Genomic DNA, 14,402 nt, shown 5'->3' with positions numbered 1-14,402 from the left:
GAGAAATAATTTGAAATGACAATATTCAATCTTATTTAATTTTAATAAAATATTGTGGGGTATAAATACTTATATAAATAAATATTAAATACTTGCTTCTGTAATAAATACTAAAACTGTTTTATTTTGAAGGTTATTTGTTTTTAATAACACGTTTTTTTATAATAAAGCTTACGCTTTGCTTAAAGAAAAATATTTTTATAAATTATAAAGTACATATATTATGTGTTCCCAACTACCCAGTTCTGTTCTTTCCATATATACATAAATATAGTCAGAGTAATAGTAAGAGTAGGGGAGAAAAAGACCGGAAAAGACGGAAAACCGGGGGCGACGAGAAGAAATGGCGACATCGTTGGCCACTCAGCAGCGTTTGACACTTGAAGCAAATGACAATGTGGCCGGCAAGGACAACGTAAGGACAACGCTAAAGAGCACAACAAGGACAAGACAAAACAAAAAAAAAGAAGACAAGGCAAACACACATAAATATTTCAATTTTTATTCGAAAAATTTCACTTATGGTATGCATATATGTACGGCATTTATGTGCGTAAAGTAAAGATGAAATATTGAGCGGGCATAAAATTAAATCCACACTCGACCATGTAAAAAAGGGAAGGATGTCGAAGTGGACCAGTTGGCATAACAAACTCCTGATAAAGCGAAAAGCTCGCACGCGAATGGGGAAAACATTAAAATCAAAAAAAAAAAAAGAGAAGATGGAAAAACATCTGCGGGCCGAAACAGTCGTAAACAAATGGAAACTCCCTGCCAGCGATGGCCCCAAAATTGTGGAAATAAATTCTGTGTTTATGGTTTCGGTTCAGTTCGGTTTGTTGCCAATTTTACATAACTGCGGTTCCCCAAACACACAAGCCGAAAATTGGTAGGGTGCCCAGCATATGTAACCACAATTAGAATTTGACTTATGCCCTCGATTCCACTCTTTAAACGTTTGCTTTTCTACTTAAATATTTTTTAAATTAATTGTGTAATACTAAAACAGTTTTAGTAACTAGTTTTCTTCTATGTTTTAAAGTAAAAGCTTACTTAACCCACTTAACCTGCAGACAGCTCGGTAATCTCTTTTGCAAATCGTTTAAGCCTGGTCAGCTATTTTCCTTATCTTCTTAGGGCCACGCCATTTTGCAGTTCTCCGCCCCCTCGTTAGGGCCACGCCCACTCATATATGCCATGCAATCGGCAGTGCAACTCCCCCTGTCAATCAAGTGACAGCCATCCAGCCATTTGAAATTTTCCTTTCTTTTGTTACTCGGCTCTTGAGAGTGGGGAACCCTCCGGTAAAAACTGCTTATCAATGGGAGGTATAAGTAATATTCCTTCTCGCCCGTATATGTGGAAAAATCCATGGAGAGATTGGCAAAGAGACATTTGCATGTGTATTTGCTTGTCGGCTGGTTGGGGTTTTTTGTTGCAGCATTGACATTTACGCAACATGTCCCTGTTGCATGTTTGCAATTTGCATTTGCAAATAGTTGCCAAAACGAACATCAAATGCGGCTTCACAGAGGGGCAGAATCACAAAGGGAGCGGGAAAAGTGTTAGTTGTTAGTTGGGGATATAAAACACTTTCAGAAATATGTTTTTAAGAGCATGCTTATTTAAAAACTTAAATATGAGAATTACAAAATGATTTGTTTTTAAGAAATAATTTTACTCTCATAGAATATTGGAGATATCACAGAAACCATTTGTTAACTAGTTTATTATGTAAAAGCCATATTGAAGAGGCAGGAAGAATTTAAATTATTTTTAATAATTATTATGGTTCAAAAAAATGTTTGCATTTTTTATCAAAGAGAAACTAAAGAGATACCCTTTTTTTAGGTACTGAAAAATGTTACTTAAATTTTTTTAATCTTGGCTCGGCATAAAATGTAATAAAGGTTTTTATACACCGTAAAAATCAGGAATTTTGTAGGTACTTTTGCATCTATTTTCCGACTGTACTGGCACGCAGTGACTTTCGGAACGAAAGTTTGTAAATATGCATGCAAATTTTTCCCGTTCTTGCTTTTTTGTTTTCAATTTTGGCTGCCTAGAGTAAGCATTCGAGTGGGTGGCAGTGGGAGGTGATTTTCCCACAGTTTTAGTTACAGTTTTCGGTTTCGGTTTCATGTTTGCCATGTTGCGGCAGCTCGTGTTGCCTGGTTTTGTTGTTTGCCTCTTGGCATGCATTTTGATAGTTCAGCTGCCGCTTTCCCCAACCCAACCCAACCCCAACCCCTCGAAACTTCTGGCATTTTCATAAATGCAGATACAATATGCGAGAGTAGCGCTTTGTATCTCAGCTGGTGTGTGGATGTGTTACGAATTGGAATATTGGCCATATTGATAACCACAGAACGACAGCAACTAACTTCTCTAGTTGGAGATAACATCAATATTCTATTTCTGGCCAGGGGCATTTTTCATTCGAGTCCCATCTCGAGCGTTAATTTGCATTCTCAAAATGCCAAAAGGCTGCCACTGAGTCTCTATTTTAGGATTTTTTTTTGTTTTTAGGGTATTAGCATATTGAAATTTGATCGGTGTGTAGTAGTTCGTCAGTGTGTTTGCTTGTCAATTAAAGCATACATTTCCCAAGACCATTTTGCACTTTTCAGCTGGGATTGCTGGATGATTTGGCTTTGAATACCATTTGAAATTCCCCAGCGGGAAAAACCTGTGGAAAATATGCTATTTTCCAGTGGTTTCTTCATACAAGCGGAATGTGGAAAATCCCCTTTACCCCTTACAAATCTGCCGTCTCTCCTTTCAAAATACACGGGGTGACACACAAAAGTAAGGGGTAAAGGGAAAAATCCAGTGGACCTAAAGCTGCTCAATGCAGGACAAAATCCACTGGATTTTTCCCTTACCGCTGAACAAAAACCTCCTTCTTTCGGTAAAAACCCACCCCGAAATCGGTCCGAAACCGTCTATCCCTTCCCTACGCCTGCTAAAAGAAGTAGATTTTCATCTATCCCTACCCCTACGCCTGCTAAAAGAAGGAGGTTTTCCAGTCAAATAAAAACCTACTTCTCACTTTCCCCGCTGGGTCGTTATGGGTAGAATTCGAAAACGAAAAGAGGCTGGAATTGATGAAAGCAATTGAAAGTGAACTGTGCGAAAACTTCAATGGATATGAAACTTTAGGTAACATGAATTGCCTTTTAAAGCGTAAAAATTCCTTTAGCAGCTGAATTATTTCTTAGTTACCTATGGCAGAAATAAACTGGACTTGAACAGTTTCCTTCAGTTTTCTAAACTGAGGAAAAACCAAACTGACGAAAACCAAACTTTGCCAGAAATATTTAAGCTTTTTTATGGCTGGCAAAAACTGAAGCTAGAATTCTTAGAAAATCTTCATCTGAAAAGAGCAATTAAAAAACTGTTGGTTTCGTTCTGGCAAATCACTCAAAATTATTAACAAGCTTCGCCTCCAGTAGGCAGGGCCTAAAAGCCGTCCAAATGAAGCTAGCCAAGCCAGTTTCAATCTGCCGGCATGACCAAACAGAAAGGAAACTCTGAGGAAATGCCACACACTTGCCCAGATAAGAAAATCAGGAGCCGGAATCACCGGCGGGTTGGGTAAGTGCAAATCAGAAAAAAGTGCGTCAAGTTTTTCCCCCAGTTCGTTTTTTCCTTCACTTTGCTGACTTAACAACATACAAATGATGAAAATGAATGACTACATCCTTGGAGCAGTGAATGAATGAATGAGTGAGTACATGAATAAATGCATGAACTGATGTTTGCATGTGGAACGCGATGCTGAAAGCAGCTTACTCACGTTTGTGTAATCAGTGTGAAACCAGCTTTGGAAAAGGAAAACGAAAAGAGGAAAAATTCCAAGAAAAGAAAAACCCAGAGGCAAAGCAAGAAAGCAAGTCTTACGAATTTAAGACACCACTTAGTTAATGTTTGCTCATTAATGAAGCAAGTTATGAAATAACAAGTAAGGAAAGGTGGAACAGAATGACTAACAAATATTACAGATACAAAGTTAATATTTTTACTTGCTTGCTTAATAAGTATACTTTCTAGAATATTATTTCGTTAATGATACAGAAATTCTATTAAAAGAGTACACCCACTGAATATCCGATTAACAGGTATAAAATGCGACAGAAACCTTAGCCCAAGTTCAATACACACGATGACATGAGGCACTCCAGCCAGGACTTTCCTCCCTTCCACGGGATTGAGTGACATGTCGCCGTTTCGTGTGATGAAAATTCCATGTGACAATCGCTGTAAGCTATATATGCGGAGGCGGTCTGAGCTTAGGGCGTGGCCAAGGCAAATACCTTTATTGTATGTCAACGTGTCAAAGCCAAAAGCGCCAAAGTCAATTCGCCTTGCGGTTGTCGCTCCTTGTCGTTGACAATTTTCCTACAAGCTTTTTTCCTTTTTCTCTCTCCCTTTCTCTCCCCTTCTTCACTGTTTTCCCAGTTTTACACCCGTGCAGGAAAATCTGCCGGCTGCCTTAGATTGGCTTAGCTTTTGGCCACAATGTTATGGCCGGGCTTTAAGGCTCTGGCTCCAAATGCACTCGCAATGACTCAACAATGGCGCTGCAGCTCCATAAAGCCACACGCACCCATTAAAACTACTTAACGAGCAATTAAAATCAAACCAGTAAAGCACAAAAAAAGCAAAACCGAACAAAAACGGGGAAAATGCAAGTCAATTGCATTTATCAAATGCTGCCAATTAGAGCAGGCGAACGAACAAAAGAATTTCCTTGGGAAAGCGAGGCGAGGAGGGAGGAAAATTCTGCTTCGAAACAAAAGCCAAGTCAGGGCACTAAAAATTTATGACAGCAACTAACCTCAAAATGTGAATGCCACCCCGAGGCGCATTACGACCCACCAAAAGCTGCCCCAAACTTTAGAGGATACTCTTCGTCCAGCAGGGAAAATTTAAATAGGTGGAAAATAATTAAAATTTAAGCTCCATATTCGTATTGTGAGCCTTAAACAGTTTACTATGCAGCATAAACAAATATATAAATTAAATTAAAGTATTTATTTATTTGATTTCATATATGAAAAAACCCAAAGGCAGAGTATTTAATATTTCGTGTTCAAAATAAATGTAAGAACCAACCAACTTTTTGTGGTTTTTGCTCAGGCACCAATGATGTCGAAAGTTGATTGCGCTTTAATGGCCAAGGCGTTGCACAAAGTTTTGGCCCACCCGTCGCCGAATTTTCCTACAAAACCCCCCTCCCCCCATCCCCTCGTAGATATGCGATGGGAAAAGGAACATTTCTAATTATTTAATGGCTGCACCGCATGCAGTTTTGTTATGCAAATGACCCCATGGCCTGCCAAATATTTACGACTTGGGGCGTGTTTGGTTGCAGTATATTTCCATTTGCAACTGCGAGCCAAAGCGAAACTTTCCAATCATTATTGCAGGCGCCCTCACACATGGAGTGCGGAAAACTCTCTCACGCATACACATACACCCATGCACATACACACACACATGCACACTTGGCTGGGCACGTAATGGCCTCTGTATTTTCCTTTGTGCAGTGATACGTGCGAGGCAAACAAAAAGAGCGGGGCTCAAACAAAAGGCGCTAAAAAAAATGAGCCTCAACCATAATCGGGCTTAAAGTGCTCGGGAAACTGGGTGAAGAATTTCCCACTTAAAAGGGGAAAAGCGGAAGGGAAGTGGAGTGCCAAGCACATTAAATTACGACTCTGGTAAGGGAAAAGAGCGCACTTGGATTTCCAACTTTTTCCAGTTGCAAATACCCGTAGCACATTCAAATGAGTTGCAGGAAAAGCGGAGAAATACTTCAGGTGCTGGCCATTTTTATCAGATTTTCCATTTAACTACCAGTCAGGCCAGATCAATAACTACAAAACCAATTTAAAATGGAAATAAAGCTATGAATTTTCTCTAAAATAAAAACTAACTAATTGAAATATTATTTTACTCGAATAAAATCGCTAAATCTGTTATCGCGTGCTTATTTCGCAATAAATCTCGGCTCGATTGGTAATAATTCGCTGGCATCTGGCATCTTTGCCTTTGTTCTGCGGTGTGAATTTCAGCAAATGGCAGGACAGCGATCCCATTTCACTGGCTCCCTGGGCTGTGTATGTGGCCTTTTGACAAGGACGTGCCCGCTAACTTGATTGCCATTTCAATTGACCGCAGTTTTAGAATGCCTTTTTGCCATAGTCATGGCCATTGCCATGGGCTGTGGAATTGGCAGCTGGAGCTTCTGGCTTTTGTGAGGCCGTGGCTGCTGCCTTTTGTCCACTTCCGCATCATTACGGACTCTGTCGCTTTTGTCGGTCTCATTTTACCCATCCCTTCTATCAATTCCATCCCGTAACTCCCACCAATTTGGCTGGCTTTCCTCCCAGCATTTCCCGGCATTTTCTATCATTTTCTTTTTCTTTTTTTTTGTGGCCGGCGAGCGGCTAATCTGTCGCGCTCATTGAATGTCCCGAATAGAAATCTGAAGTCGGAGCAGGGTCAGTCGACCGGAAGTGGCCACAGCTGCCGGATGCATCGATAACCATGCCACATGTGTGGGTTATGTGTACTTTTGCGTTAGTATTGGAGCGGCATTTTTGCTCGGTTTTTGCGAGAGAGGAATTTCAATTAGCGTCTGCCTTTGACTGGATCAGATCCTACAAAGTATGCCACAAAAATATTTGTGGAAAAATACTCCTTTTTATTAAAGTTTTTGAATGCTTCGTGCAGCATTTTCACCAGCACTTTCTAAATCAATTTTATAGCACTTCAACTTCAAATCGTTGTAAATTGAGTGCTGGCATTAAATTTTCGAGAGCCAAGAAAACTCAAGAAAACAAGCCACAAATCAAGTGGATGCCGAAACGAAATTGAAACGTAAAAAAAAAAATTAAATAAAATGCTGAGCAGAGCAAAACGACTCAAATTAATAGTGTCCAGAAGGGCGGAGGGAAACCGTTTCAATGGCCAGACATCCTGGCATGCTGGTTCCCCCTTAAAAAGAGGAAAAACCCCGAACGAAAGCAGGAAATGTCCATTGCAGACAGTTGAAAAACCATAAAAAGAGAAGCGAACCCGAGAAGCCGGGAACTTTAAGCAAAAACATCCTTTCTGCGGTCGGAGCAAACTGAAACGAAATGAATCCTGCTGAGAAGCAGAAACCATTGCCTACTTTCGGGCGTTTAGCTCGGCACTTTTCAATTTAGTTGCCATCGCCAATTTGCACAGACAAACTGCAGCTGCCACAAACAAAGTTTGCCGCTTGGCGAGTAAAATTCTAGAGTTGAGCTCCCCGAGTTGATGGTCTTTTAAAGCCATTTGAAGCGATTGCTGCCATCGCCATTGCCATTGCCATTGCCATTTCCCAGCGCCGACGCCACCGCCAGAACAGCAAAAGACCAAAAACGCTTTGCGGTTTTTCCAGCTGCTCCTTCTTCTTCCACTGCGGCTTTTCCGCCGCAGTTTTGCGGCCAGCTCCCTGCACTTTCCACCAGTTTTCCGCTGTGTGTGTCTGTTCATGATTTATGTTGTCTCGCCTTGGAGCTGCAAAATCTTGGCTCCGCAAGCGCGAAACGAGGAAAAATATGGAGGCAAACACCACTTGTCAGTCAATGTAGTCGAGTCTTGGAGTTGTTATGGAGTTAACCTTTCATTGGAGAACAAACAAGCGAAAAAATAAGAGGAAAAACACCCCGGCAAAACATGCAAAAGTTGAAGCGATTTGCTTAGAAACTTTGTGGTTTCACCGCCCGCATTTCCACCTTTTTCACTCACCTCCGTCTGTTTGGCCAACTACTTTAAGTGAACCTAATGGCCGTGATGTCTTCGATGGGTTTATTTGTTTGCCCAACTTTTGTTTGCCTTGCCCTGGACAATTTAGTTAGGAAAATTATCGTTTTGGCCGTCGAGTGTTGACTCGGCTTTCGCCCACTCACATGTGTTTTGGGTCAACAAAGTTGCTCGAAAGAAGTTAGCTGGAGTGTGCTTGACATGCTGAAATGTTGACAGCCAGGCAGGCTTGAATATGAAAGTTGGTTAATTGAATTGAATTCATTATAGAGTCACTAGAGTTTGCCGAAACAAATAATTACATTGCATGGATACTAAATAAATAAGTAGAAGCTAGACAGCCGAAGAAAGAAAATCCGGCATTTATAATAAATTAAACTCAACTCAAATGGGACTTGCTGTCTCTGTGCATATGTAACAAAATTAAATTAATGAATTCGGAACAATTGATTTGCTTGCAGACAAAATAATTACTTAGTGAAAGGCATTCAAGTGTACAATAGAATTGCTTAAATATTAACGTGATAACTCGTTGCTTAGAATACAATTCCAAGCTCTATCTTCTGCAGAATTCTGAATATTTATTTAAATAGCAGGCATCTAATTAGCACATAATTTTCCCCAAAACCCACAAGCCAACCCTGCGTATACGCAACGTACTTATCAAGTTTCCCACATTTCTCTGCTTACAGGAAACCACATGTAAAATACAAACTACTCCTGGGCTAAAATTGCCAGAACTTGGTCAACAACTTTATGAATGTATGTTACATAAAAAAAATACCTACACGATGGTCCGAAAAAAAAGCAATGGGAAAATCTTCATCTACAACTGCCAACATCAGGAAAAAAGCAAACTTTGCTTTGCTACCCACTTGATATGTTAAATCTGCGTAAATTTATCAACTTTACTAATTAACAGCATTTCCCCCTTGGTCGCTGGCAATTTTTCAGCCCGAGGGCAAGCAGAAACTAGTCCGAAATCTGTTTACATTTGCAACATGAGAAATTGTTGGGCCAACACAGCAACACGGGGGCCATAACTTGTTAACGGTTTCACTTATGTAAGTTCATTAGCAGCAGAACCTGGCCATCAATCAAATCAGCAGACTGGCCAACTGACTTGGCCAACATCGCTTTGGTTAGTTTGCGTTTTGCGGCTCTCGACTGCAAATGAAATGAAAATTAGAATGAGCACACACACATGAAGTTCGACTGACGGACTGACAGACAGGTGAATGTTTGTGTGTTTTGAGCAGGTGGATTGTAAATGCAGGACTTTCAGTTTGAGGTTCCGGGTTCTCTGTTCAGAGATGGATACCTGGAATAGAGGGTTGGATGGATGGATGGTTGGTTGGCTGGGTGGTTGGATGGATGGACAATGCCCGAGGGCTACGCGTTGTCACGTGAGCGGCGAGCTGGGCAATCAACGAATCAGGCAACCAATCAAGCGGCGTGTGACATGCAACTGAAGCGTCTACGTGACCCCGAGATACACAGAATCCCGAACCATTCCAAGCGAAAACCACCCAACCACAGTGGTGCCACTGCTCAATTGCCTTTGCTTTGCATTCAAGCCAAATGGAAACTGGTCTTTATATTTCAAAGCCAAGAAATAGAATTAGTTGATAACCAAATACAAAAATTAGAAAATAATTTAACTTAAGGTTTTTCTTTTATATACCTCTTTTCATTACCTTTCCATTTGTTTGAAATATTATACTTATTTATTTTTATTTCACGATGGCTCCAAGCGAGTGCTTTTAGTTATATATTCTCTAAAGCTTTTGCTAATTAGTTTTTAGCATTATTTAAAACTTTTCACTTCAGCACTTCTAAGTGAGATGTAGAAATTTCCCAAATTCGCTTTAGCCACCTAAACTCATCACTGCTTTCGCAGTTCGTGGCTATATCACGCTGCGTTTCAAACTCTCTCGTTGCATTATGGACTGGCCGAACGTGCGTTCGCCAGCCTGCGAGTCCTGTGAGTCCTGCGAGGCAAGGACATGGCCCCCAGACAGCCAGTCTTCCTCCTCGCATGTCAGCACTCCTGACTGCTTCTGGCCAAGTCGGTCCTCCTCCTGCTGGCAATTTAGTCCCTGCGACACGTCAATGCTTTCATCATTTAATTAACTGCTTCGTGTGGCTAAATGGTCAGGTGGCAACTGCCGGCGAGGAAGGATGCGCCCACTTTGCATGCCACGTTTGATTGATCGCTCGACTAGGTGCGAAGGAGCTTAACGGGAAATTCGACTGTCACTTTCCCTTCGCCAGTTGGGAATTGCGAACAGGCCAGCCGACAGGACCAAGTGATGTTGGAGAAATGAGTAGTCGAAGGAAACCATTGACAGGCCAAAATGGGGGAATTCAACACCTAGATTGGCGTTCTTGGAATTAAGTTTCAAAAATATATTTGGTTATCACTATTTATTTCTTTTAACCAATTTAACTTTTTAAAGGAACTTTGCAGCGTAAAGTATTCTACTCCCACTTAAAAATCCCGATTATTTCTAACCTGAAATCCCCGAGAGAAAAGCGAGGAAAATTTCGTCTATCGCATTAAGAGATAAACTTGTGTGTGAATAATTTATGGTTGCCAAACAAGCCAAGCCGAGCCAACAAAAGCGAAAAGTTACGCCACCTCTATCTGTACTGTGTACTTGTGCAGATTGAAAAGAAATCCAGAAGCGATATTTGCGTTGATTTATGTTTTTATTTTCAGCATTATTTTCGAGTTTATATTTAAAACATTAGACAACGTCAGCGGCGACACAAAAGAGATAAAAACGCGGAGCCGAGGACTGCAGAAATAAAACTGCAGTCGCAGCAACAAAAATCCAAACAAATGTAGGTGGAATGTGGCGGATGGGGAATGTCGAGCTGAAAAGCGGGCATAGATAAAACCGGCGGGTGAAAGGGCAGACAGACAAATAAAGCGGAAATGTTAACAGCAACGAATGGCGCCGGCGACAGCAGAAAGGATGGGAAATTCCGAGGGGCACTAGGTGACTTTTCCTCCCACTGAATTTTCATTTTGTACACGATTTCCGCTTAAGCACATGGGACAAGCCATCCCAGCTCGATTTCCCCCAGCCATGTGCGTATAATTTATGTTGCAATTTATATATGTATTTCTCGGTTCCAATTTTTTTTCTTTTTTTTCGGGGGAACTCCAATTGACTGTCAGTCGAGCTCTGAAATATTCAGTGGAACGGACAGGTGAGGAGGTGAGAAGTCGCTGCAACATTCTGTTGACATCAATACCTTGGAGAGCTGGAAAGAGCAACTGCACGGGTAAAAATGGGAACAAGTTGAAGTATCTGACGACTTTTCTTTTAATTGAATTTGATTTAAATAATTAAATTTTATTTAAAAGAGGTTTAGTGTATTTCAGTTTGATTTCTTATTATATTATATATAGTATATCCCAAATTAATTCAAATGGATTGAACAGAATATTATCCTTTTAATATCATTATTATCCTTTACTTTTTCATGTGTACCCCTTGCAGCAGTTAAACAATTTTTTCAAGTTCTTGCTTAAACAGAAAAGATCGGGGGAGAAAAGGCAAACAAGACAATAAAGGGACCTGAATAAAGGAACAAAATGCCAGTCAAGAGGGGTCCACAGCAGAACACATTCCTTTGCAAATGTCAAGTAAATAGTTGTTTGCTCGACAATTGGCAACAGGCTGCCTAAGAAAAGGAACTCCTTCAGAACAATTCCCTCTTGGAGCTCTCTTGTTCCCTCTTGTCCTCCTGCCACTTGCTCCTTAAGCCCGTTAAGGAAACTTTAAGCATTAGTACGAAATAAGTGAACAGATTTTGAAAAGACAAAGGACAGCTCGTTAGGCGAACATTAAATGGGTATTACCTGTTTAAGAAACTTGGATGGCAAAGAAAAATTAAAATATTCAGCAAGAGAACATTTCTGATTTCATTTAACAAACTTGTTCTCTCTGGAATTAATTCCTCTAACTGTCAAAGGAGACTTAAACGATTTTTTTTTGGTTGTAGCATGTAGCAATTTTTATACCTTTATCGTGTTAAATGTATCTCTGATAAATTGTCCGCTGGCTGCCAACTCCAACCCGTCCACTCAGCTTTAATTTGCCTGTCATTTCGCATTGCCTGCGAGGGCTAAGCTGACACTTGGCCCCATCAACTGCCATGCCCACCGCCACCCCCTTTCACATTTTCAGGCAAGCTGCGCGCATTTTGTGAAATGTAAGCGGAAAAAAGGGGAAAAACTTGCACAGGTCGCAATCTGGGGTCGAAAAAAAAAGCACACAGAGGATGGAGGCTGGAATGAAACTAATTACGTGGGCGACTTTACACGCAGATAAGACTTAAATCACCAAAATGAAATGAAATTTTTTTCGCGGAAAAGGGGGAGGAATTTTGCCTCGAAACGTGCACAACGTCATTAGGCAAAAGGCAACGAAACAAAGTGTGAAAGCCAAGATCGCGACCACGAAGCGGGTTAATTACGCACAACAAACAATAAATTACTTGGTCCACGGAAATTCAGAAAAAAAAAACGGGGGAAAATGATGAAATAAACTGAGAGAAAATAAGAAAGAAATTAGTGAAAGGAGACCCTAATCAGCTTAGTGGGTTCTCTTTCGGCCAGGAAAAGATGATTAAATTTCTGTGTCAAAATCAAAGGAATATTGCGTATACGCCATGTGTTTCTGGACTTTTTGGCTATATCCCTGTTTGATGTTCTCCGTTTCTCCTTTTCTCAGCTGTCACTTCTCTAAGCTTCTTTCTCGTCGTCGTCGTTTTTATTTTTTTCTCTTTCCACTTAATTTCTTTGGCTCTTTCACTTTATCCGCGCTGGCTTTGTTTTTCCGAGCACATACAAAAACAAAATAGTCTGAGAATGCCAGGAAAAAGGCGAAGGAATTTTTTAATTATAAAATGTGTTTATCCGGAATTAATTGTTCTTTTTTGCTGTTATTTTCATTTTAGCAGTGCCCCGAAAAAAGGTAATCCAACAAAAATAAAAACTTTTTTATCTCTGTATCTCGCTTTCACATTTCTCTTTGGTAAATTACTCGCATTTTAAGCTTTGACTTTTTGTCGTGTCTAAAAGAGAAAAGAAATTCTTTCTTTCTTTCTTTGGGATTATTTACCTTTTTTAAGAATCCTTTGTCGGTTAATTTTATTCAGAAGGCAAATGAATAAATAAATTTATTTAAATTTGTTTAAATGTAGCTATTTAGTCTGATTTATCTTTCAATCTTAAAACTGAATAAAAAACTTTTTTTCTCAACCGAAAACCTCCATTGTTTTTTTAACCAAAGTATCCGTTTAAAAAAGTCAAGGCAGCATGTTCAGAATTTTATTTCAAAAAGTTCCATGGATTTGCTATCAAAAAGTGTATTCGTCTCTACCTGATTACCACATTTATTTTCTAAGGCTACGATTACTTTTTCCTTTATTCGTTGCAATTTACAAGAAATTTTATCTTTTGTAACTAATTTCGAAATCAAATGGCCCAAAATATCATATCAACCCGCAAGTCGAAGTCAACTCGTTTGGAGATGCCGCCAATGTCGCCGACTTATCGACAGTACGATAACGATTACGGATTGCCCAAGGATAAGATCCCAAAGATGAGCAAAAGGCGGAGCAACAAGTCATCTATGCAGCCATTCGAGGAACCGCCAATCTTCGTAAATGATAAAATTAAAAACCATTGTGATCATCTACCTCGCCCATCTAAGAATCCGATCAAAAGAACTGAAGGAAGTGTATCCATGTCGTCAAAATATCAAAGCAGAGATAACATGAGCAACATATCATCAAAAACCGTTGATTCCTCGGTGACCACAGGAAGTTTTCGAAAACGAACACCCAACGAGATAAAAGAGCAGAAGGAATCGAAAGAAATCAAGGTAAATAAGGAGGCCAAACAAATTCAAGATTTTAGGGATACCAAAGAATTCAAAGAGTTTAAAGAACACAGGGAACACAAGACAGGCAAAGAGCCAAGGGAATCAAAAGAACCCAAAGAAATAAAGGAACACAAGGAATCCAGAGTTAAGGGAGGGGCTAAATCACCCACTATTAGCCATCGCACCTCTCGTCATAACACCAACCACACAAAGAACTACTTCGACAAGTACCTTAAGTTCGCCTTCGATTTGACCACTCCTGAAGGAGTCCGAAAGCTGGAGGAACACTTCTTTCCCAACCAACCTCTTGGCCAGGATCCAAATGCCACTGGCAGCTCGAACCTAAATCGACAGGAATAAATTGAGCCTGATCTGGATCTGTTCCAAAACTATATTACACTCTTTAAAGCCGAAAGGATTTCAAAATTCTCAAGTATTTAACAATGTGATTTTTAAATTGCAGCCAAATTATAATCTTAAAATTATATTGGAATGTGAAAAGTTTTAAGAGTTAATAAATCTCAAACTTACAAACGTTAATGAAGAGTTTGGTATCTATTAAGTTAACAGCTTTGAGCTTTTCTCACTTTAGGGATGTAATCCCCAAAGCCTAATAAGCGTTAATAATACTCTTGTAAGTTTTTCTCAACAAAAAAAAAACCAAAAAAAACAACGCCATTAAGGGACATTTAAGTAGTG

The 14,402-nt window shown here is 39.9% G+C and overlaps 2 protein-coding genes and 1 long non-coding RNA gene across 3 annotated transcripts in view; 2 read left to right on the top strand and 1 right to left on the bottom strand.

Annotated features, from left to right (window-relative positions):
• LOC108089915 overlaps positions 1-10,965 on the top strand; it is a 43,150-nt gene extending 32,185 nt beyond the window's left edge. The window contains exon 4 of the long non-coding RNA XR_001771312.2: positions 8,493-10,965. This is a non-coding gene — a long non-coding RNA (uncharacterized LOC108089915). The remainder of the gene's footprint in view (positions 1-8,492) is intronic.
• On the bottom strand, positions 1,756-2,669 carry LOC108089914. The gene is given in 3 exon segments (XM_017188396.2): positions 1,756-2,213; positions 2,216-2,417; positions 2,419-2,669. Coding segments are annotated over 3 exon segments (552 nt in total). The 5' UTR covers positions 2,470-2,669; the 3' UTR covers positions 1,756-1,914.
• Positions 10,966-13,155: 2,190 nt separating the features above from the next.
• LOC108089913 lies at positions 13,156-14,243 on the top strand. Its single transcript, XM_017188395.2, has one exon. It carries the CDS (start codon positions 13,299-13,301, stop codon positions 14,061-14,063), a length of 765 nt encoding a protein of 254 aa, XP_017043884.1. The 5' UTR covers positions 13,156-13,298; the 3' UTR covers positions 14,064-14,243.
• Positions 14,244-14,402: the final 159 nt, after the last annotated feature.

Source organism: Drosophila ficusphila, unplaced genomic scaffold (genome assembly GCF_018152265.1).
Source record: "Drosophila ficusphila isolate 14025-0441.05 unplaced genomic scaffold, ASM1815226v1 contig_412, whole genome shotgun sequence".
Classification (NCBI taxonomy): domain Eukaryota; kingdom Metazoa; phylum Arthropoda; class Insecta; order Diptera; family Drosophilidae; genus Drosophila; species Drosophila ficusphila.
This window is presented reverse-complemented; position numbering and strand designations above follow the sequence as displayed.

What these genes read in the sequence shown, in the direction of transcription:
- LOC108089913 (XM_017188395.2), top strand. Translation starts at nt 13,299, where the DNA reads ATGGCCCAAAATATCATATCAACCCGCAAGTCGAAGTCAACTCGTTTG.